Here is a 27228-nt window from a genome sequence, read left to right on the forward strand (position 1 = left end):
TATAATTTATTGGTATAATATTCTTATTGGGTATTCCATCTGTTGTATTTATAGTTACTAATAAGTAACGTAACTTTTAAGCCGTTAAATAAATAATACATCGACGTAAGACTATTTGCAATTTGAATTTATTTCAATTATTAGGTATTTAGTTTAATATCTATAATTTGGTAGCCGTAGGAGTTAATATTTACTACTTATAGTCGAAAGTTATAGATATACCTACCTATGCATATTGACATTGTACCTAAATTTTAAAACGAGAGAATCATAATGATAACATTTTAAATATTTTACAAAACATACCTACATATCTACTTTTGAATAAACTGAATATTCTACAGTTCTTGGAGTATCTAGAAGGTTCCAGAGACAATATAAGTACTTTAAAGGGCTGAGTTATTATTTCACTGCTTGATTAAAAGAACAATTTAGCCGTATGCTATTATTTGGGTATCGTTGTTTTTAACTGACTGATATACCTTAATCGTCTAGTGGTCGTGGGTTCATATACAATATCAGGTCGGGCTTACAAAATAATATTAAATTTTTCTATCAAGGATTAGTAACAACCCAGCTTTGGTTCTGTATCGGAAATATCTCCTCATCATATTATTTATGTTACCTGGGTACCTACATGACATGACACACTATGATCTCCTGCGCAGTTTGGCTTAATATCTGTTGAGAATGGCCGCCGTGCCCTAAATCGGTCAGGATATTATTTATGTTATTTATTATTACTGTCTCTGTTAATTAAGTAGGCACTCTATGTCTTAACTAATTGAAAGGATTAAGACATATTGCTCTCTCTCTCTCTCTAATGTCTCATATATAGGCTTAAAGAGGCTAATAGCAAGTCATCGTCAGAACCAATAGTAATTTTTAATACATATTTTTAACATAATAAAATTCACGTTATTTCAATGCTTAGTTTACAAATAATTACTATATTTAGACTTGATCCGGATGGATACAAAACTTTTGTAAATACGTATATCGTTAAGTATTATTTTTTATTAAATATTATTTTAACAATTAATGTATTGTAAAAACATTAAAATATTCTTAAATTGTATCTTTTTTGTAGAAATTCATTGAACTCGATTTTTACGAAATATTTGGTTCCGTCATTAACTTAAACTCTTATTTGCATATTGTTTGTGATAAACAAAAAACTTTTCTCACGAAACAAATTCCCACAATGAGATGTGATATCGGAGCGGCAGCGGCGCGAGGAGGCAAAAAGATTATTATGAAAGGAAGCAGAAGCACGTGCTGGTATGTCTATCTCCTTCTTACAAATCGCCCTCTCTGTTTTTTCTCGTAAACGCACAGAGTAACTTGACATTTTAGACAGCTGTCTCAGTTATTTTATATGTCAAACATTAAAATCCTTAAAAATTTAAATAAAATAGAAACATATTTTATTTGCATTAGTATATGAACCATTAATTTGTTTTATAACATTTCTAAATATTCTAATTGTTTACTAGAACAAGTATTTATATTCATCATTAATTCCATCTACTATATGTATGGTTTTCTTTATTTTGGATATAAATAAAAATATTGTATTCGTTTCTAAAAATATAATACATATTTTGATAACAATTTTAGGTACATTTATTTCAACGAATATTCTCTGCTTTTAATTACACTGTACAGAGTATCAGTTGACCTTCACAGCGAGGTGCCATTCTATCAACAGCATTCCAAGCGTAAGTCTATCTCGCTCGCACTCGCTGCTTATTACGTCGTGGAGTTTCGATGTATCTCCTAGTTGCCGCTGATAGCCTAGTATCACGCGCGCTGAAGAAAAGGGTTTATCCGACGCCGAATGAAATTCAATCCCCTAGGATTTTCCGACCAACCAAGCAAAGTTTTCCGCGATAAATTAATACTTAATATAAAATGAAGGAAGGATGAAAAATACGGTATTAATAATCAAATTAATTTCGAAAGGAATATCAATAAGTATTTTTTAGAAAAATTTTGAAGTTTCTATATTTATTTATCGTGTAGATGTTTTATTATTTTCACGGGAATTCTAGGCCAGATAAATAGCGTCCCTATCCTAGAATAGAAACTACGTCGCGTTGCGTGGTCAGCGTAGCGAGGCGTAGCGTAAATAGAATGACGGTATCGGCCGCCTGCAGAGTGCAGACCGGTATTTAGCGGTATTGAAACGATGCGACGCCGGCACTATCGATTCACTATTTGCTATAAAATTAGTATAATCTACTAAATAATGTAGTGGAATTTTTATCAAAAATAACTCATCCATAAGTTTCAGATCCATAAACGTGAATAAGTGGAATGCTCTCATAATGTGTCTCGTAATGATTGAAATATCTATACGACTCAAATACATAACGCCTTAATTGTGTATATAACATTCATTCGCGAACAATTTTCAGCTCTATTCAGAAAAGAATAAGGAGAAATTTACGTTTTTGTCCCCCTAGTGTTTATTTAATAAAAAAAGCAAGAGGGGTTAAAGAAAAAAAGTACCAGGACATCAGATAGCGGTGCGGGTGTTTGAACGGATATCGCGCGCGATAACATTTCATACAAAAATAAAATATAAAGCAAGCCGTAGACATAATAAAAAAATCAAAATATTCCTTTCTCAGGCTCATTAAAGCACTTTTGAATCGTCATGTGACAGAATTAAACGTAAACTACCACCGGTTCGGAAAGTAAATTCCACCGAGAAGAACCGGCAAGAAACTCAGTTGTTACCATAATTTTAATTACAGAGTATTTCAGTAAAGTACAAGCCTAAAATCAGTAAATACTAAGTACCAGCTAAATATTTTTTGACTTAAATTTTAGGCTTTTAATAGGCCAAGTTAAAAATAACTGTGGAATCTTATTAAAGAAACGAATACACCTTAAGCACCTAAGGAAGGATGTATTATTAACTTTGCGAAGTCGGAAATTTACCTTCTCGTGTCTACACCATAATTGTCAACGTTCCTTTCGAAACGAATTTCGATTTATTATTGTAAATATACATAATATTGTGTTGTAAACGTATTACGAAGCAACTAGACACCCCACTTTATTAAAAACATCCCGAAGTGAGTCTCGAGCCCCAAGATTATAAATAGACAAGACAGCTCTTTTTTGCTGTATGAAAACAATCGACAAACTAATAATGAAAATTGAAGTCAAATCATCAAATATATATATAAGTAAGTGAATTCGCAGAAAGTCGAACGACAATTTAAATAGAAAGCAACTACGCTACCCGACTTAAAAAAAAGGAGATTATATTGAAATATAATTAAACAATTATTTGTTTAAACTATACCTATATATATATTTTTTTGTGTTTTAACAATTTATATTGTTAATTAATATCGGTTCGTAATAGTATTTATTTTAAATTTAAGCACAAATTATATACGGATCAAACTAAATCACGAAAAAAAATCTTACGGCACATTCATGATATTATTGTTTTTATTACTGGAATGATTGTAGCCCGTGCAGAGATCAACATAGCTGACAACATTCTGAACGTTTATGGGGGTAGCTTAATGCATCCCTTGTATAAACTCCGTTAAAAGAACTTAGCCTTTGTGTTTTATCCAATAAGAATTAATTTAGCTTACTAGCCAACACCTGTTTATTTTCTGCACTTGGCAAAACATAAATTATATGAAACATAATCCTTCTATTTTTTTTAATTTGAAATTATTAAAAAAAAATAGCACTATTCTCGAAATATTTATTATATAGAGCCGAGATGGCCCAGTGGTAAGAACGCGTGCATCTTAATCGATGATTTCGGGTTCAAACCCAGGCAGGCACCACTGAATTTTCATGTGCTTAATTTGTGTTTATAATTCATCTTGTGCTCGGCGGTGAAGGAAAACATCGTGAGGAAACCTGCATGTGTCTAATTTCAACGAAATTCTGCCACACGTGTGTTCCACCAACCTGCATCTCCAATGCAGCGTGATGGAATATGCTCCAAACCTTCTCCTTAAAGGGGAGAAGAGGCCTTACCCCAGCAGTGGGAAATTTACAGGCTGCTAATGTAAAAAAACATAAAAATACTATCAATCGAAACTTAACGTAGGATATTGTTTTTTCCATGAAGATTACCAACTATAAAAATATATGTATCGAATTTCCTCATCCTTTTGTTTTCGTCATTCAAAAACGGAATTTAACGAATCACTTATTTAAAAATAAGAATGCCATCACTGGATTATATTTTATTATTTAAATAATACTCCATCACGGTCCATCTAGGATTGATCAAAGGAGGGTAAGAAATTAAGCTACGTCGTTGTTCTTAAGTTAAAAGCTTTTATGGTATTTATAATGGCTGTTATTTTTTTCTATATAAAGTTAAGTAAATTTGAATTTACATCTTTATTTTTGACATTGATATATTTTAGTTAATTTTAAGTTTTTTTAACACAAGTAAATGTAGCCTTTCGGAAAAGAAAACTTTTGGAATTATGTCATATTTCAAATATCTGATTTTAAATTTAAATTGTAATATTACTTTATTTAAAAAAAACAATTTATAACTACAAAGCATACATAGTAAAAATACATTGAATTACATATTTCAAAATGTAGCTTAATTTTACTTATTACCTAGGTAGTTGGTAAGTATACCTATTTTAAAAATATCTGTATAATATATCTAAATTATTTTCGAATCCGGGATTGTTTGTTCCAGGGGTAGATAGAAATATTAGAACAAGTACTAGGGAATCATCGACGCATAGCAGTCGTTCCCTAAGTCCGGCAAGGGTCGACGACGAGGGCGAATTTTGTCTTGTATCTTACATATTTTTTAATTAGGGTTGTGTAACGTTCATATATGAATAAGAATTGTGTTTTTTTTGCAATGCGCAGAATAAAAAAAAGTATACTTACATTATAATACCACATAATATTATTATACCTATATTATAAATATTTATATACCATACGACAGAACTTTATTTATTTTTGTTAATGTAGATACATTAGGTAATGAATAACATATAGACTAGTATTATATTGCTAACTTAGGTAAATCAAAATCAAAACATTCTTTATTCAAGTACGCAAAGCGAAGTTTACAAGCTCTTTTAAATCGTCATTAATTATACTACACCTAATTACACAAAAAAATATCAATCTGTGTCCGGAAACTAGTCGAAAAATATGATAATATTTGTAAATACATAATTATTAGTAAGTAAAGTTGAGTTCATTCCACTTTAATATATTTAACGGGACCACCCCTAACAGATACAAGAGGTAATTATAGATTGCGCTAAAGCTATCTATATAAATCTAGTATGAGTCAATTGGCGCTAAATGTTACAACTTATTATTTTTTTTACAAAATTATTTCATGACTCTTTAAGCTTCTTCTGCTCTTAACTACCAGGATAACTTCTGGTCAAGGATGATATCTATACCATTCAAATCTAAAAAGGAGTAAAGATAAACAAACCTTAGATTTACAAGCGTTGCAAGCCAATTGCTTATAGTTCTTGCTATATTTTACTCTACAGACAGTGAACATAATGAATACCATAGATTATTTCAGATCTCGACTAATGAGATGGCGCCAATTCAATGACAAAGTTGTTACAAAGTTGTTGTTACCTAGCTTTTCCACTTGTTGGATTAGACCATAGATATTTAGTGTTCGGGATTTTATCAATGGTAGAGCAGGAGAAATTTTGACAATTATTTAATGAGAAATAATTTAATATTGTAGTGCGGATGGCAACCCTTGGGAAGTTACACCTAATGGTTGTGACGGGCGGCTGGAGCCGAATTGGCGGGACGTGATTTGAAATACTGTACGCTGCAGCGTGCAACGGTCCTTCCTATCTGTGCCACCAAATATCTAAATCTACCATACCTACGTATCTGTTTCAAATTAAAGAATATGTTATTATTATTTTAACCCAAAAATATTAATAAAATAAACACAAAAGTTAAATGACAAAAATCACATACGCCGCAAAAGAAGAGACTAGTTCTTGTTAAACTGACAAAAGTTAATATTACTGGATAAAATACTTTGTGCTAGTTCATTAAATAAAATCCGAAAGTTTAATAGTCCACAGTCTATACCAATTAATATCCTCGACAATGTTTTCAAATAAATCAAATATAATTTATATTTCTGTCATAAGACCCCAAATGTTGTCGACCACTTGCCGCTGCGCTATTATCTACTCGAGTCACTTTGTTTGCTTTTGTTAATCGCTCCCCAAGCAATAATAACTACTACAGATATAGGAATAATGACTACTTTCCCATAAACAATCGTTGGTCATGCGCCACGCTTTAATTAAGAAACCTGAATGCTCCTCTAATTCATGTCTCCCTAGTACTTGAAAGTCAACTTTATTCTCGTTTAGGTAGAGATTGCTTTGAAAGGAAGGGGGATGAGAGTTTCATAATAATAATTACGTGTTTATTGTATTCGAACTAATAAGGGGTCGCGAAGGTTTGATAAATATTGTAGGCCGATAGATAGATAGATTAATATTTTTTCTTATGTTATTGGAAATAGAAGCTTGTGTTGGTTTAATTGATAAAATTGTATTTAGTCACACGGGCTACCCTAGTCGGATAAAACCTTATAATTAATTTATTTATCTATTATTAGTTTGATTGGAATACCAATAAACAAATTCGAAAGAGTTTCAACTACGACTGATGTTGTGGTGCAAATAGTGTATTTAAAATCATTTTGGTTTCCTATTCACAACATTTTATTGACAGACGACCTAACGACGAATTAGGAACAATGCGTATGATGCGCTGACGTTGCGTGTTCGTCCGTATTCCGAAGAATTAAATAAAAAAATGTGTATTTTGTGCGACGTGAAAATTCATGAAGCAATAAAAGCGACCGCTCTCGCAATTTATAGTAATTGTAAAACTCTGATTAGCATGTAATTGGTCGGACCGGTGCGTTTTTGCCGTATAAATAAATTCGAGCTAGATAGCTGTATATCCGCTCGCTTTCGCGATGTTATCTGTTAATGCTAGAGCGAGAGCGCCGATGAGACAGGCGGCTTTCATGTTTACATGACAAAGACCATTTGTTTATATGACTCTAGAACTTTATTAGTTTCAAGACATATATTTTTAAATCAAAATAATCTTTCTAAAGATAATATGCGATGTAAATGGATTATTGTCATATAAATACTTTTTTTATTGATGTGATTGTAATTCATAGATTGTTAACATACTACTCGGACATATTTTAATACATAATCCGAGACAATACTAATAATTATTATAAAATTGACGGGCTACATAGATTGATAGATTATTTTTGAATAAAATTTTAAATGTTCCTATATGATAATTTGAAAAAATCTGATTACAATATTTCGCTAAAAATATATATGTAGGTATTTTTAATACAAAGGTGAAACTGCGTGTGTTACGCTCCCGCAGTCAGCTAGCCGATACTCATTTTCTGCAATTAACTCTATATCAGACGACCATTACGAGCGTAATTATAATTTCATTAAAAACTATACTTATTACAATAATAAAAAAAAACCGCCCGTTTTAATTGATTGACAGGTGAAAATAATGACAGAGAGATTTATGTAATAGATATACCTTAATGTACACGTTTTTGTATATGTCATTATTTTGTACTTATGTATAAATAAAATACATAATGATGTTTATGAATATTTCAGTTATGGAAAAATGTAGACTTAATATAACTTATATTTAAATAAATTATAATTGAAGGTTTTCGAGTGAATAATTAAGAAAATAAAAAAATAACGTAATTCACATCACACTTCTGCAATATCGATTAATTCTAGTATTATTTAATTCACTAACGAAGGCGCGCCCCTCTACATTAAATTATTATCGGCGTGCGTGTGTGAGTGATAAAATGTATTGGTGTGTGTGAGACAACTAAGTATAGACAGCAAAAAAAACATATTTGAAGTTTATTTTATTATAAAATAAATTAATTTAACATGGACGGGCGCTACTTTGAAAAGACTTTACTTGGTCATTATGAAAAAAAAAAATTAAAACTGTACCTTGTTTTGTACAAAATGAAATTAAAAAAAGGATTGATTCAATATTTCCATAAATAATTCAGCGCGTGATCACATTAATTGGTATAATTCACCATTGGATCATAAGAAGTCAGGCTTGGTATATTATTGTTTTAGACTCATTTTTACATCCATAAATCTTTTAAGACCATTGCACATAACACTAACGATCTTTTTACATGCAAAATTAAATGTTACGTTGTGAGTTCAGCGGGAAACGTTGAGGAAAACCACAATTATGTACTTATTTATATGTAGCCGTGATGGAAACACCCGGCTGATTCTATGTTAATGGCTCGTATAATTTACATGCTAAAGGTGGGTAGGTTAAAATGTACACTTAAGTACCTATAAGCATTTATGCACTCCTTAATGCTATTCGACGAAAATGTAACAAAATTATAATTAAATCTTTCGTTAAAACCCGATGTACGAGATAAAAATCGCTTCATTAATTACCATTCAAAAGATTACGGCCTTACTTATAAAACATTGTTTAACAGGTGTTTAGCTAAACACAGTTCTCTCTCTCTCTGTCATTATTGATTTCACATTCAAATGAAGAAGACACAGCATTGTTTAACATATCACTCCCTAAAAAACATTTATAGGTAAAGGGCGTTAGTTACAAATCTTAACAAATGTATGTATAGTCCAGATTTTTTTTATAACAACGTAATTGTTTTTATTAAAAACTTATAATTGCTTCTTAATAATTGTCGTATTTCACACCCGTATCGGTGGGTTGGCGTGATCGAAGCAATGCGCGATGCCGCGATAGCGCGATTTCGCTCCGACGCTATCAATTAAACTAGGCCTTTGAATTACGATTACGATTTCACCTCATCGACGGTTGCTTGGTTTTAAAATGCGCATTTATGTCTTTGGATTTATAAAAACGTGTTGTGACCTTTACGATTATTACTACAAGTAATTCAATCAAGAACCGGCTTAGAATATACATAAACAAACGTGTAACGGACGATAAAATAATGAATGAGCGTAAAAAAAACTAAACAGAATTTTATGCAAAAATACACAAACATTGTAAGTTGTAGGCGTAAATATTGCTTATATTTTTTTTTTCGGCGTTTTATATAAATAAAAATAATAAAACTTTTTTGCACACCTTTTTTTTTCATCATTGTACCGTTGTTAATACATAGTGGTACTAGGCTAACATAAATGACATAGAGTTTGTGATTACTTCATTGGTGACGCAACTACTATCGGCGCGCACAGCGTAGTAAGTCGGCCACTGAACTACCAAAAGGTCCGACTCGAAACCGGTAACCGTCACAAAAAGTTTTATTCAACAACTCAGTTCTTATTATCAACTGTAGATAAAATATAAAGAAGAATATGTTTCATATTTATGTGGGTTTAAGATTATGATTATTATTTTAAACTTACCAAGTTCATGAAGCCGTTGAGTGTCCTTTTGCGAAAGTGCGGCAAAGAGACCTGTGTCACCTACTCTCTGGCGAGCAACCGCAATCCCGACGGGTATAGAACCTAGAAATATTATATTATTGTAGAAATACATATATACCTATTAATTTAGTACATTTTTTTGGTAACTCTTCATCTTCCTGAAAATAAAAAAACTAATCCTAATCATAAAACCTTAAAAATATCAATAATTTACGAATACAAATAAATATTCAAAACAAAATAACGGCAAATAATCTTTCACATGTACAAATTATAAAAATATAATGAACCAAACGAACAAAAACAACGCAAAATAACTTGTCATCATTCATTGCATCATCATGCTCGCAGTTACTAAGAGTTCATAAATTGTGAACACGTTTATTTTATCTTTATCACATATGGGTTTGTAAATTCTCGACATTTTTACTACATTTATCGTTGACGAGGTTTTTAACGAATTTAATTAATATGAAATTGTTTTATATATAGGTACATATATATTATATTTATTTATTTACATAAATATTATATTATATACATAATATTTATTTGTTTTAAAATACATTACTTGTCAAGAACCTGATAATTTTTAACTACATATCTCGTTAAATGTGATTATGATAAAAAAAGACAATTACTTTCTACCTGATTTACACGTTAACCAACCAAATGAAAAAAATACATTATCAAATAAATTACACAGTTAACATATCTTTTATCATCATCATCCATGAGGAAAAATTTTGCGAACAGCTGAGTCTTGCAAACTACCAGAGTAACATAAACCAAAGGAAGTTACCATTGTTCAACGAAGCCGGTATAGCGGGCGGCGGTTGGTCCGGCTTATTCCCGGGTGAGGCTTGTTCCAGTTTGACTGCGACGAGTTCGGACACGTGGACATGTTGTGGTTCACGTTTTACTTGGACCTGTACGTTCTGGCCAGCCACACCTAGCCAGGTCACTGGGTTAGTTCGACTGCAACCACCGTCTGTGTGTATGACCTAAAATCATAATTAATTATTAAAATACAATGCTTTATATAAAAGTTACTTTTTCAACAACTTTATAAGTATGTAGTAACGAAGTACATATTAATTTTAATATGAAAGATGTTGACTGTTTGCAAAAAAGTACACGCCGCGATCACTTCTTAAGAAGAAGTAAAGTGCAAACTACTAACGGCTCTTATGCCTTAGTATGAAAACGTTGATATCAATCGTGTGTTGTGGTGTTCGGTTAGTTAAAAAAATATTTTTAATACCTATAAAGAAAGTAATGTAAAATTTAACCTTTTTAGGTGAATTCGTAAGACAGGTGTTGCAGGTTCGCTTAGCTTGCTCCGTCTTGATAGTAAGGGGCTGCATCATACCCACACCTTCGAGCAATTGTCGCTGGTCAGGACAGCAGAGCGATTCGGATAAGCACTTTCCTAACTTAGCCTCTTCCATTTTACTGGATTCCCTGTACAATTAGGATAGCCTAGGTTAGATAGTGACATATTTTTACTAACAAAGTTTAGGAATTTGACGTTATAAGCTTTAAAAAACTGATATTTTAATAACATTAAGTACCTATGAGTTTTTTAATTATATTTTATTTGCTGTACATATTATAAAAACTATGATTTAAACAAAGATTGAATTATATTCATAATTCAATTATTATTTATTAATAAAATAAATGAATCAAACAAAAGGTGGCTAAAACGTGTGTTTGTGTGTGTTACTTACACTTTTTAAATTTTTGAAACGAATATAAAGTAGCTCTTCAGTGAAAAGACTACCAAGGCAAAAGCATGACGTACGAGTATTTTTCGCTTGTTGTATCTACATAGATATAATAAGCAAAAAATTCTCATTTAATAAATAGTAAAACACGCTTCAATAAACTAAATAAAAGTATATATAACATAACCTTTAAAAATTTAATAACTGTAACAAAGCCTGGAGTGCTTAATATAGGTTGCCTTTGATTCGGTTTTGCTATTCATGAAATAAATAACATTAAGAAAATATATTTTCGTAGAAAGCGATCCAACGTTTTTACGGTTAGATATTAGGTACTTTTAATTTATTTTAATTATTTAATGGTTATGCATATATATATATTTGTATATATAAAATCTGTTATTTTATTTATATTATAGGTATTCTAATTAAATAAATTAAAAAATAAAATAAATTTAATATGAAATTGAATTGTTTCTATTATAATTTACAGTTTTAATTAAAATGTTATTTAAGATTGTGATAATTGAGTTGCGGCTTGCTTCCTATAACACTCATACACAGATAAATAATTAATTGAACATTATAACTTATAAGCTATACTGTAAGAAACTTTGACAATCAACGAAGCTGATGGCAGCATTTTGGAAATCAAATTACAGTGATACGCGTTTTTGATCTTTGTCACTTTTAAATTCTATAATTATTAGAATCAAAATCGCGTATCACTTTCACTTTGGTAGTTCAAAGTGTTCTTGCAGAGTAGCCCCATGTGGGTACATATAATATAAAAGTGTTAAACACACTTGTCTGTGACGAGGACTCGCTGCGCGCAATTGAGCAGTTCCAACTGCAGCGGCGAGTACGGCGAGTTCGGGGGCGGAGTCGGCACACCGAAAGTCGACAGAGACGTTGAGAACAAGCTCTCTGTTACTGCGTCAAACAAAAAACAAATATTTATTAAGTACTGGTTTTGTTATTATTATTATTTTTTACTAGAAATTCCAGGTCAAAAATCCAAGTCTTTGGCACTATATGAAATGTTATACGCTTATGCGCCACCAACATTGGAAACTACGATGCTATGTCGCCTGTGCCTGTAGTTAATGCTCCCTTTCAACAGCACTAAGTAGGTAAAATATGTCACGGGTAATACCTTCAATGGGCTTACACAATGCACTACTACCAAGTTAAATTTGATACAGTAGTTTTATATGCAATATAATGATAATAGTATGAAGTATCGTCTAGGCTGTAGATATGTATTTTAAGAATATGACCTCAATCAAGGCAATCAGTATTTATGAGATCAATGCCAGAAACATTAATGTATGATTTGTATTTGCTTTGATACATGAAATTCAGAAGCCTTATTTCCAAATTATGATAATAATGTCCTACTGACGGCGACCAATCTCAACGGAGACTAACTATACTTACATCAGATATTTTAGTTTAGTAGTGTGTCCGTAACAGATGCACACTGTATGCCCTCACTCACATAAACCCATGAGATGGCAATCTAACGCGATTTAGGGAGACAGACTTCAGATGGCTACTGATTATTTCTTGCCTGAAAAACCCTACCTACCTTTTCTAAAGCGAGACTAGGGATTCGAACCCATGACCTCGGTTTGCATAATCGCAAGCAAACTAATACATCTATAAACAAACGTATATACATATTTATATATAGATTAAATTTTATTTATGTTACAGCCCTTCGTCTAAAACAAACAGAAAGTAAAAAACCTCACAAAAAAGTATTCTTAAAATTCGTGCGACTAATAGCAGTGTAGTGAGTAACGAACACATGTGCGATGCGCGGGAGTCGCCGCCGAGTGACACAGTGATAATTAAGGCCCCTCCGGCCCGCAAATAGACTCCGTACAGTTTCACCAGTTATTTAATGACTTCCATTTGTCATGCATGTTTTTTTTCAGTGTACCATATCGAAATTGGATAAACGCTATTACGGAGACTTTATTCCGACTGACAGATGTAACGCGCGGCGTTACCTACACAGAGGTGCACAGAGGATCGGAATTACGATTCAACGGGGAGTACCAGGTAGTCATTATTCCACGCGGTCGTGATTTGTACAGTAAGTATTTTTAATTATAGATCCACCATTACTACTCAAAACGTTCTTCGTTTCTTTGGCCATGTGGCTAGGCAAGGTTGGCCACGTGGAAGGGATGAGAGGTAGAGGAAGAACGCCGTCCCGGTGGATAGACACAGTAAAGGCGTCTACAGGATCCAGTACCCAGGCTTGCCTACGAATGGCACAGAATAGGAATGCCTGGAGGAAGGTGGTGCGAAGTGTACAGGAGAGCCACGCGCATGGTGGTCTCGACCCTCAGTAATGAGGAAACGACTAGGAAGAAGACGATAATTATAGATTTACTAGCAATAATTCTTGTGTTTCTGAGCCAGAAATGATGCCGGTGTTAACAAAATAACCATTATAAATAGCGCAGTAAGGCATCACCACTGTCCAATATGGGTTAATGGACACTCACGCAGGTTTCAATGTTTTCCTTCACCTCCAAACACGAGGTGAATTATATGCATACATGAGTTCAAACTTGCATGAATTTCAACTGGCAGTCTTGAGTTACCTGGTTGAGGCTCACGAGTTCCAGTGGCCAATAGCCGTGTTTTTTTTATAGCTATCTCTAAATTACAGTAATTTATCTGACACGATATAATTTCACGCGCATCACACACGCTTTATACTAACTAAACATTTCGATTAAAAACAGACCTAAGTCTCATATAATCCATAACAGCTTGTGCTCTTTCGAGGTCTTGTTTAAACTTTTTTTTTGTTAAATTAGTCTCGTTTTGCGCGCTGTCACAGGAGATATTCACAAGATCCACATATTAAACACTAAATCCGAGAAGCCGTCTGTCAGTCACGTTACGTTACACGCACGTCAGTCAAACCGACCTCTATAATTGTTACAAACGATACGATCTGAAGATTGCCACGCATTCCTGTTAAGGTTTTATTTTAAATAGTTTTGTTCAATTAAATTGTATGTAAAGTATCGCAAACATAATACGAACAGACGTTCGATTCTTGTCCATGCAATTAATTAATAAATTGGCCGTAGGGCTTAGTGCAAGTACCGGTCACGTATCAAATCACCAACACTAATCATTCAAAATACAACATACGAAAAACTAAGAAAATATCAAGATACATAGAAATTTAAACTGAATAAAAAGCGCAAAAAGTTTACATCCCAATAGCCCTTCCATCAACAGTATCGAGACAACACTACCTCCACAAAGTCTGAACATCTTAAAAAGCTCTATTTTAATCGAATGCTCCAAAAAGTCAATCTTGACACCTGTTCTATCACACGAAAGTTTTTAACGTTCAAGCATCCGTATAAATTTATCTATTGCTCTGAGGCAACTAGATTTCATACAATTTGTTTACAGTTTGCCCGTTGAAAGCCATCGGCAGCTTCAACAAAATAATAATAATTCTACTGACAAAATATAAAATTTACGTGTAAACAGCTCACAGACAGACACTTCGATTCGATAGCGTGCTGGGAACTGGAGCTGTAAAGTAAGTTGATTCTGCCGTTCACTCTACAAACGTTTGCTACCCTGGTATGATGGACTAGTCGGAATAGAAGAAAGTTGACTTGTGTCTGTTCACACACATTTGATCTACTGTGCATTTGCAGTATTTGGTCGGTCGCCATGATGGAAATTTTGTCATATGGATAATATAATTATGATATGAATCAATCCTTACTTTTATTGTATTTTATATAATACATCCGGTTTGCAGTGACTTTTGAACAAATTTAGAAACCATAGAATGACACAGGAATTGTTTAAAAAAGTTATAAATAAACATGGGCGAAGTTGCAATAAACTAAACCTTACTTTGTAAATCAGAGTTACCTAGTTGTCGCTCGCGGCGATACATGTTTTACTAATTATAGTTTATGTTACCCGTTCAAACTTCAACTTTGTATTAAAAGTGCAGCTAAAATTTACTTCATTTTTACAATGACCTAACGTGTTTAAAATTAAAACATGTAATTTTTTGATAGAATTTTTTTTATGAAATTTAAATTACTTTTTTATAGGACTAAAGTTATTTTTATATTAATATTGTAGAAATAGTTACCTTTATGTATCTGTGAAGATCGGCCACCTTGGTTTGGAAATAGTGAATACAGTGGAAATCTCGTGACACCTGTGAAATAGTGTGTTTTTATAACAAAATAATGAAAAAGTATAGTGACTATTTTATTTTATAGTAAATGTAGTATGTAGATACATATAGAAGAGACAAAAGAGTTTTTGTAGAAATAGTTTTTTTTATTTTCAAAATATTTTTTAACTAAGGAAAATCAGCATAAAAGTTGTTCGAGTACCAGGCTCGCATACCTTGGTGCAGATCAGTGGGCGGGCGGGAGCGGGCGCCCCCCGCCGCCCCGCCCAGCATCGCCCCACGTGCTGAACCACCTCACCACCTGCGGACAAACCACAATTACATTACTATCATACCCACTATACTCTCATAGTTGTTATACTTATTGCAACTTATAAAATTAATTGTTTTTATCCTATATTTATTACCTATTTTATATTGTATTTGTTATTTTTGTACAAGCCACTACCTAAATAAAATAAAAATGTCAAAAGAGTATTTTCTAGGCATATTTTTCGTCTCATATCATTCTCAGAAAACAGGGTCGAGTCCCTAAAAGACGTGATAAAATTGATATTTTTCTCGCTGAACGTACAGTTGTTTTTAAATAATGCGGGTCCAAAATATCTTAAACAATAGAGAACCGTTTTCTTTTTTGTAATTATATCATCGTTTTTTTCAGAATATGGCCAAAAATTTTTAAACGTTCTTTATTTCATAATAAGAAAACAAGTATACATTTCACAACACTTTATAACAACTCAATCTTGAATCATACTATTTCATTTTAAGTAGTTTTTATCAGTCAAGTAAATTTATCTTTATCATCATATTTAATTGTTTCTTGTATCTAAAATATTACTTAACGAAGAAACTACTGATAGGCCAACTAACAGCATTGAGTAGTACGCCGAACGAAATAATCTAGCGTGCTTCCAAAGCCTGAAACGCTTGACTTAGCAAAATTTCGTTATCGAATTACCCTTACAGGCTCAGAGGGCATTAACCTAGTAACCTACCTACAAAATTAGTCCAGTAAAACCGTAAACAGACTGACGTTAGAAAGTTCATTTACGGACACATTTTAATTACATTACACGAAGTGAAGCGGTAAGTAGCGATGTTGTTAATAAAATCGTGTCATCGATACATGAAAACGCTTTTAACCGCGCTCTCGTATAGTTCAACGCCTCCTTTAGTCTACATTTTATTATAAAATAAAATTACTTTCATGCAAAACAAAAATCCGTAACAAAATACACCTGAACTAGCCTTGTTTCTTATATAAATTGATTAGTATTAACTAAAAAGTCATGTATAAAAAGAACAGAGATATTTGAAAAATTTGTTCTTGTATTTGGATAGATGGCGCCACGGTCGCATCGAACAGAATTATATCAACGGCAGCCTCATCTCAACTTATACACATACTGAATAGCTTGTTATTAAAAAATAATATGTTATACGCTTACAATATGTCACCGGACAGCTATCTCAAATCAATTAATTTAAAATACAGCCAATTGTAAATCGATACACAGAATCACAAATGTTTTTTTTCTGTAGGTATATCTGAATCAATTTCAAGCGATAGAGTTATATATATAGGTACATGGGTACTTAGCAATATAGGTTCAAATGGAACTTGGTTCCAAATGCTGAAATTCTGGTTGAAACTTTGGAAAATTATTGTATTGTAGGATAAAAGTCGGTTAAAATTTCGCATTTAAGCAACAAACATTGTAAGGACTAACAGTTTTATATACGTATGTATTAATTATCTTTAATTATACCAATCAGCTGTCAATACATTTTACGAAACGTCTATTAATTTAAAATACAAGTCAGAATTTACCATTAAGACGTATATTCTTTAGTTAATAATACGTATATTAAGAATGTATTTTATAATAAAACCGTGGTAAGTCGGGCTTTTATTTCGTGTCGTGTTGTTTAATAAGAAAAGCAATAGGTACATTCCCTTGAGAGTATTTTTGTATATTTAAAATCATTATTTGTAATATCATTAGTAGATATATCAGTAATCACCAACAACACGCATTGAAGCAGCGTCATGGAGTAAGCTTAGCCTTCGCCTCAAAGGGGATAAGGAGGCTATGCTAGTGGGACGTGAGTTTACTTTTACTTTTTAAGTAATAAAACGACATTAAACCTCCGAGCAGGTCTTCAAGTAATCAAATCATTAAAACGTCTCCTCCGCAGCGACACAGCTGGAAATGCGGAAAATTTAATAGTATTTTCAAGTTATACAGCTAACTAATTAGAAACCATAAATTCAAGAATTCTAATCTTGTTCCACGTACCTTTAATTTAAGCTTTAAAAATACATAACCTATTATCATAATTTAATTTGTGTTAATATAAACTTTAATCCTTATTAGATAGGGTTCCAAATAGCTCGAAGAAATTCAGGTAATCTGTGCCAAGAAGTAGGCGGCCCGACGAAACAGACGGACATAAAAAACCTTCATTGTTCCGTGTTCTATCGAAGTGTGAGATGTGGGAATAAATTAAGTTGACCCATTTCAAAGTTTTTACAGGTAAAGGGATTGCGCCTTCTGAGAATTCTTGAGTAGATTATAGATTTAAATCGTCATGGAATCGGTTTACAGTCTTGTAATATATTTTTTAACATGTTATAATTGGATTGTATTAATTAAACTCATGTAACAAAAGTCAAGTCAACATTATATAAGAGATAATTAGGATCATAAAGAAACCATTGTAAATGGGTCACGTATACAAATATTCAAATAGATTGAATTGACATTCACAATTGTTAATTTTTATAGCATCTGTTGGCGTACTGTCAAATAGGCCAGCTGATGGTAAGTGGTCACCACTGCGCATAAACGTTGGCACCGTACGTAATTATAGCCGTTGCTTATGCGCCACCAAGCGCGGGAACTGAGATGAAATATCCCTTATGTCTGTAGTTGCAAGGGCTTACTATTACTGCTTGGCGATAGACTATATTATGAGTGGGTTGTATATGTCACCAAATAAATAAATTAAATTATATTACGACAAAAACTTTCTTACAATTAAATATTTTTTTTACTTATAGACAACAGTTATTTCGTAGTAATTGACGTCACAAAATTAATGAATTAGTATTGATAGTTTCGAATATAATTTAAATACTTTTCATATAACGCTGGGTCTTTCTAGAGCACTTAAGGTCTGTTTATTGTATTTTTAAATTTTCCTAAGCGTTATCATCAAAAACCAGATGGTATATCTATTTTTCGCAATATTTTTTTACGCTTTATTAATTAATTATTTAGCATTATTTTACCCCATCGTGACGTCATGACTCAGTAGGTATATATACAACTAAAAATATCCACATAGTCAGTAGTAGATATCTACAGTAAAATAACAGAATTAGAGATCCATAGAAAATTTTGTACTATATATTTGTATCGAGTGTTTTCTAAATCCGACTATACCTTTACGGTTCCGTAACTGAATTGTACAAATGGAACCTATATATCCTGAATGTCTATTGGCACTACGTAGAAGCTATTTAGAACTTGAAAGGGAGGTGTTTGTATAAATCGGTAATAAAATGTTAGTGAAATTACGTTAAAAAAATTGACTCTATGTCAAAAACGCGTTTTAAAATATAAGTTTTATTTAATAGAAGAATATTCAATTCAATTTTTATTTAATATTTTTTATTTAATATTTTTTATTATAATATTATTATATTATAATACCCTAAGGGCTAGAGCCAACTAAACAAGATTTGTCATCGAATTGACGCGATATCATTGGTCGAAAACTTGAATAATCTATGATACTCATTACGGCTTTACGAATAACAAAGTTTTAAACATCGACGAAACTGTTATTGGAATTTTGTAACAAAAGTAATGTGGTTACAGGTAGTTTAGTGGCATAGTGTTGTATTATGAATAGAGATATATTAGTCAAAACTTTAAAAGTGCACAATACAGCTGAGCTATTAGTAAATCGCATGGCATACGTCAATCCAAAGTTTATTTATTGGAATGGTTATTGACTTCTATTGAAATAGAAGACACTCATTTGCACTTGTAAAGTCGAAAAAAATATTTGGTGCTATTACTTGGTGGTAGCAAGCAGCAGTACTTAGTATTATTGTTGTGTTCCGGTTTGAAGGGTGAGTTAGCCAGTGGGTACACTGGTAGGTATACAGGCACAAGGGACATAACATCATAGTTCCCAAGGTTGGTGGCGCATTGGTGATGTAAGGAATGGTTAATATTTCTTACAGCGCCATTGTCTATGGGCGGTGTTGACCACTTACCATCAGGTGACCCATTTTTTCGTCCGCCTACCGATACCATAAAAAAAGGACTTTTTGCAAGCCCGTCTGTTAGTGTAGTAGTGTTCCGGTTTTAATTCCGGATGATAGAGTGAGCGTAACGTGCACACAGATAAGGGACACAAGAACACAGCTGTCAAGGTTATTGTCGAATGTAAGGTATGCTTTACATTACAAATGTCTATGGGCGGACCACTTACCAACGGGTATCATTTGCCCGTCCGCGTGCACATAAATGCCATTGAAAAAATACCGCCCCCTTGTTTCCCAACTATTTAATACTATGTTAAAAATTACATATCAATTAAGGACTTACTTTCGTCACTATTATAATGTACACACCCTACAAAGTAAACGTATATATATATATAAAAGTTTTTCTCTAAATACACATAGTTGACATTTTAGTTAAGTCATTAATAAATTATTGAAAACAACTAATAAATAAAGACCTTTATTTATCTTGTATTTAGACATCTATATACATTGTACATCTACAAATAAGACTATAAATTAGCATGAACTTTGACGCTAAACGTTATTTTCAACTACGGAACCCTTCACTTTACATGGTCACGCGCTTAACCGATTTTCTGTTACATAGTGAATTTTGTTTTATATAATAACAAACACATGTAAACTGAATAGGTAATATCTATAACATAATTAAGAAGGTTTGGTATTAAAATTTTATACAACAATAAATCCTAATAGGTATATTAAGTACTTAGGTATTAGGTATATAATAAATATCTAATTATTTAAAAATCTTAGCCAAGTACTTTTTTAATAGTATAAAAACTGCTAAAAATATATTTAAAAAAAGAACAGTACTAAAATCTATATTTTTAAGTGTCGAGAATGGAAGCTTGATCCTAATTTATAGGCAATCGCTTCCATATTGTTGACGTGTGGTCGTGTTTGCACTGCGCTTCGAATTCAAAGAAATATCGTGCACCCGTACTTTCCAAACGACTATTGACGAAATAACCCAATACAATAGCGTACCTATTAAAAAATATTATACAAAAGTGCCCAAGACGTGTCTGTTTGTCAGTCTGATCGATTACCTCAAAAACTATCGAACGGATTTTCATACGATGGTTCCGTTAGTTAGGTAGGTGTATAATTATTAAGGTTTTGTGTAGATTGACTATAATGGGGTAGGGATTTTGAACATTTCGGAAGAAAAAAGCATTCGGACTGGCGGCGTAAACCAATATTAGTGATAGCGATATAATCCTTAGACTCGTTTGAAGTCCGGTCGACTAGCTTAAATAATATGTAAATAAATTATAGCAGTAATTAGAACAGTTAGTTGTAAGATGATAGAAAACTCGACGAAGTGCTTCATCGCCTCGCTCGTCATTCAAAGGAATAAAAAAAAAGAAAATCGATAAAAATTGACAGCAATATAAACAAGACTGAGTGTTCGCGATGATCGCGTGAGGCCCAACAGTCAATCAGGTTGAGGAAACCCGTACCGCCGCATTACTATTGACTTTGTCCAAATTACAGACTAACTCACGAATACCCGTAATATTAATTAATGACCAATATTTCACTACTTGTTGATGGGAAAATATGATTGAACTTCTATTGAGATTTCCAAATTAATTTCACATTTATAAAAATATAGTGACCTTTATGTACATATGTAACAACGATTGTTTAACGTGTGTGTTTACTTAAAAGGTATATTGGTAACTTACTTTTTAATTTTATATAATACTAGTTGTCGACCGCGGCCTTGCTCGCGTTTTAGGGGTTGGTTGTCATGTCCTATCTGGGAGTTCAAGTTTGCTTCATAACAAATTTCGTCAAATTTTCGGTTCATTTGTTTGGCAGTGACAGACAGACAGTTTCTTTCTCATTTATAATTTTAGTATAGAAGTAATACACAAAATTATACAAATAATTATTTACCTTTACAGGACCAATGGCCCAATTGTTGACAGTTGAATTTCAATCACGGATTGCGGGTTCAAGCCCATGCCAATTCTAATTCAAAACACTGAATATTCGTGAGCTTACTTTGTGATTCATCTCGATATGTACCCACCAACCCGCATTGATGTAATAAGCTTCAAGCGTTCTAAAAACGAGGGGAAGCCTAATCCCAGACGTTAACGAACTCTTATTTTACTTCACTCTAGATATAAATGTTTTAAATATATTGTCATACACATATACCTAATTACCAAAAATATATTTGCAAAAACTAGCTCTTAAGATTAAAAAGGAAACTTAAGAAATCGAACGACATAATCTTTACCCTTCAGTTATACAACGAAATTGCAGTAACAACCATTGTTTAGTCTTATTAGAAAGCTACTTTCTATGAACAAGTGAGCAGTACCCGTGGACCTGGTAGGTAGGTAGGTTGGTACTGTCGCGTGAGGTCCAGTAGTCAATCACGAAGAGCTCGTAAAACTCGACGGCTATTCAGCGTGAACTATTGACACTGCGTGGGTTGACGTGCATTTTATAGGCCGAGATGTCAGTGACTAAATCTGAATTCATGACTATTTGTCGCCCATTTTATAAAGCGAGGTCTTAATCGTCTCGTTTATGACGTATTACGTTCTTATGTAAAAAGGTCAGCGTAAAGGTAGCGCCGATTTGTATAGCAATATTTTATATTGCTGACGAGGGTAATATCAGACGTGTGAGTAGGTTCTTTTTCGTATGGTTTAATTATTTTCATTGGTTTTGATTAAACTATTTCCATCTCTTAGAGGATTTGAATTTAGGGATGTTATGGTTATATTTCTAACCTATATCAATTATATATTAACGAAAGATAGTTGAGCAACTTCTTAAAATTAATATAAACATAGTACCGTTACTATTACTTATGTAATATCTAAGAAAATACCTAATAATTATACAATAATTGTATTCATCAAAATTGAAAACTGAAATATACTTTAAACTTTCAGTCTTGTATAGTAAACATATCCTTTAGTAGGTATATTAATTATATTTCACATATGTCAATTTATGTCGTCGTAGGTCTACGTCATTTCGGATACTTATACATAATTGATCGTTATCACGAATCTGAAGTCACCAATAATAGTGAAAAGCATAATGAATTCGCCGTTCAATGATATTTTTCTTGTACATATTAACAATACAAAACCATAGTACTCAAACAATTTTAATACGAATCTCGAATCGAAATCGAACGAAACAAAAAAAAAATTAAATTTATACGTATTCGACGTTTTTATTACCGAAAATGGAATCAAATACAATTTGCTTATACCTATATTTCAAGAACAATAACGTGAAATATTTGCTAATATTACTTACATAGATCCCCTGTAAAGGGAATGTTGCTAAGCAGCTCGTTTCTATTCCACATCGCTAGGATCAGGAAACCTTAGAAAATTCCAATAAGGTACCCCCTTGTAGCCTCCGCCTAAGTCGCCGGTGGGAAAATTCTTTTGACGTGAAATGAGGGGCGTCTCGTTCAAATATCTCGAGTATATTAATGTTAAAATCATAGTATTCCAACCATAATGCGTATAACAAAGTCGTAGAGGAGAGTAGTTTATCTCAGCACGTGTTATTTCCAAACTGCTTGCAAGAAATTAATCGCTAGGCTCACATTATACTACGAGCGACCTTTGCCAACGAGTTCATTGACTTTAGAAAACACTACAGATTATAAAATCGAAAAAATATAATGTTATGTTTACGTTAAAATTAATTGATAAAATCCATCTCGTTCGTATATCTATTTCTGATTTCTATCTATAAAACGAAGTAAGGTTTTGAGTTCGGAATATAAGTTGCTAAGTCGTACGGAACGTGGTACGGAAATTAAAAAGTTCCGGCGAAGATCTCATATCCAATGGATTCCTAGTAAAAGTCGAAGTATTTTTATCTTTACTCACATTTATATGAACATTAAATTATACGTTTTAAAAATTTGTAATCTGACACCATAACAAACCAAAAAAAAAACCGGTTCTTGGTAACTATCTTTTTAAAGAAGTCTTCAAAATTTAACGACACAAATTAATTCCTTCAAAAATTTAAAATCATAATTGTTGGGTAATTAAAATGTTTAAACGAAGATATAATAAAATGATACAACGGTTGCTCAACGCCAGTAAATCCATGTGTCCGAACGTAGTGGCGGCGTAGTAGCTAAGCCGCAATTAACTAATTGTATTTAATGACAATTGCAGAGAAAGTGTAAATTAAGCAATTAAGTTTAAACGCGCCACAATTGACAGAACCATGTATAATGTATACCATGGCGTATATGATATATAGGTACATACTCACAAGTAAACAATACGCGCGATCTGAGCTGGCCGGTCAGGAAATTAGTCACGAATGGCTGATCCGGTAGTTTTTAGTGATAGCGAATTCGCATATTAAGCGGGTACATTTAGATACGAGGGGAGGTTCAAACTTCTGCGGGGTGGAGCGGTAGGGGTAGAAGTTGAGATAATTATTTGGTAATTATTAATTTACGAGTAATTTAACAAACTATTCGACCTTTAAATAGATTCGATGTAAGAATAGAGAAATAATCTGTTGTAAAGTTCTTGATCGATAAATTAAACTCAGCTTAAGTCATGGAATACAAGCCGTTTATCGAAGGTAATCTCGGTAAATCTTCGTAAAAGCAGGTATTATAAGGGCATGGCCTATTTAAATACAGTCGGTCCCGGTCAGCTAAATTTATTAAAGACGATAATTACTCACAATAATGAATATATATATTTAATTTTAGTTTATGTTTTGGTGTAAGAGCATACATCAAATGCCATCAGCACTTATTATCGACATGTTAATTCGCGAGAAACCAAACCCGTCAGCGAAAGACTAGTAGGTTTAAAGTCGAACAAAACCTTTTTTATTTTCATTGTTACAAAACGAACATCCCGAACCCAAGTTAAGGGAACTTGGGTTCGGGATTTTCGTTTAGGTTCGTTTATAGGAATACGAATAGTGTATTCAGTCCATTCAAAATTGAAACACAATTTTCCGATTCCGATTATATTTAAAATGTACAGATAGAATATTATTACTTGTGGTAAGATTTTATGCATGCCTGCTTGTGTAGGTACCATCATATATTCTACCAACGAGCAGCAATGCTTTATATTTTAGTATTCCGGTTTGTAGGGCGAATGAGCCAGTGTAACTACAGGCACAAGGGACATAATAACTTAGTTCCAAGGTTGGTGGTGCATAGGACATGTAAGAAATGTTTAACATTTATTACAGCACCAATATCTATGGGCGGTGGTGATCACTTATGCCAGGTAACCAATTTCAATAAGGTTTCGACTTACTTCCTAGAAATGACTGAAGCTATTCCTAGCGAAACATAATCCTAAAATATTTTAAGAAACTATAATTCCGATTGTTAGGTTCTGTGTTTTACAGCATGATAAAACACAGAACCTAACAATCTTTGTCTTCAAAACATTATTCAAATCGAGATAGAAATTTTGTACACTATACTCAGAGGAGTCGGGGTCAAACCTACAGCTTTCACGTCGCTAGACGACGTAATCCGTTGAGCTATCGAGGGTAATAACTTCTGAGTTATAGAAAATATTATCTGTCAGAGACGATAGGCGGATAGTTGATTGATTTCAAAGGTGCCGTACGGAACCGATGGTAGCTTAACATTTAATTCAACACTAACACACGACGATTCAAAAATACTTATGAACCTATTTAAATGAAGAACATTTTGATTTTGACTGTTATACCAGGCGATATCCAGTGCACGATATTTAAATAATGTTAGTTAATACCTAAATTCGATCGCTCTTAATTTATAGTTAGGCTGCGTTATTAGACTACTCTTAATAGCAGTTAGACAGTTTCAGAATCGTCTGACGTAATGGACTTCAAGCTCAACATGTTAATAGCGGTACCGGTCAATTAATGATATAAGATCACATGCAGTTCCGAAACTCTATAAATATAAATAAATATAAATATTGGACAACATCACGTACATTACTCTGATCCCAATGTAAGTAGCTAAAGCATTTGTTTTATGGAAAATCAGAAGTAGCGACGGTACCACAAAAACCCAGACCTAAGAGAAAATAGAAAACTTTTTCTACATTGACTCGGCCGGGAATCGAACCCGGGACCTAGGAGTGGCGTACCCATGAAAACCGGTTTAATTTTATTACTTTTAAAATGAAATTACTATAAAGGTAAAAAAAATGTGTTTGTTGCGAAAAATACTTTGAAAAATGTTTGCAAAATTGTATGCGTAAATAATATATTTTGTTTTTATTTTAATAAATAGTATACTATATAAATGAATATTGTACATTTTATCGTTTTCGGAGAAGATCGCTCTCCTATCGATAAAACCGCGTTTGTTAACTATAAGTTTTCGCCGTCGGCTTCGCTCGCGTTTTATTGGGTATTAAAAATCAGCCTAACGGGGATTCAAGCTTGCTTCATTCAAAGTTTCATCAAATTTGGTCCAATGGTTTGGCCGTGAAGGCGTAACAGAGACACGGAGTTACTTTCGCAAATATTTTAGTTTAAGTTTTTTCATCTTTGTATGTAACTTTGTTTATGTTTACAAGATAGCAATTTTGTGTTTTATTATTTCACTGGAAGCGATTATTTATTTATTTTTCCCATCTTTCTTTAGCAAATCTTTGATCACGTGGCATATTAAAAGCTTATGTCATTTCTACACGCTTTGGTGTTTCAAATGCGTTACAAACGAATGCGTCATCTATGCGCATTGTGTAACTTGTCTGTCAATGCATTATTCACTTATATCCGGCTACTATATTAATGAAACGATTCATTTCGCTTACCGATAGTAGAATTGTCTACGGGACGTTATTCAGAAGGATTCGTATTGAGAACGTAAAAGCCATGTACGTAATGTAAAGTAGGTATAGTAATGATATTAATAGCTCGTTACTCGTAAGGGATTAAATCAAATCAAAACAAAATATACTTATTCAAGTAGGCTTTTAAAAGCACTTTTGAATCTTGAAATAAAACTAGTTTTTAACGGATTTAATACGCGATTAAATCCGTTAAAAACTAGTTTTATTTCAATGTGTAATAATCGCGAAAATCTAAGACAACATCACTTTTGAATCGTCATTTAACAAACTATTTAAAGTAAAGCTACCACCGGTTCAGAATGTAGATTCTACCGAAAAGAACCGGCAAGAAACGTCTAAAAAACAGTCATGTTAGTTAAATACAATTATACATATATGTATGATATGTCTCCTGCCTGGAAGACAACAAGCATTAACTCCACGCTTTTTTATCATCAATATAATCTTGTATCGAATAATATGCCTTCTTTACCAATGTATCTTTTACGAATGACTTGAATCTACGAAACGGCAAAGTTAAAAATGTCTGCGGAATTTTATTATAGAAGCGGATACCTTGCCCCAAGAATGATTTATTGACTTTGCGGAGTCT

At 32.7% G+C, this 27228-nt stretch overlaps 1 protein-coding gene across 1 annotated transcript in view; it reads right to left on the bottom strand.

Annotated features, from left to right (window-relative positions):
- Window positions 1-27228, bottom strand: part of LOC125066091 (protein winged eye) — a 101813-nt gene that overhangs the window by 16949 nt on the left and 57636 nt on the right. Inside the window, exons 2-7 of the mRNA XM_047674018.1 lie at window positions 15671-15756; window positions 15408-15476; window positions 12055-12181; window positions 10811-10982; window positions 10321-10522; window positions 9498-9599 (exon numbers count right to left, since the gene is read on the bottom strand). Coding sequence (XP_047529974.1) covers window positions 9498-9599; window positions 10321-10522; window positions 10811-10982; window positions 12055-12181; window positions 15408-15476; window positions 15671-15728 — 730 coding nt within the window. The 5' untranslated portion in view covers window positions 15729-15756. The remainder of the gene's footprint in view (window positions 1-9497; window positions 9600-10320; window positions 10523-10810; window positions 10983-12054; window positions 12182-15407; window positions 15477-15670; window positions 15757-27228) is intronic.

This window comes from Vanessa atalanta, chromosome 8 (assembly GCF_905147765.1).
Source record: "Vanessa atalanta chromosome 8, ilVanAtal1.2, whole genome shotgun sequence".
Lineage (NCBI taxonomy): Eukaryota > Metazoa > Arthropoda > Insecta > Lepidoptera > Nymphalidae > Vanessa > Vanessa atalanta.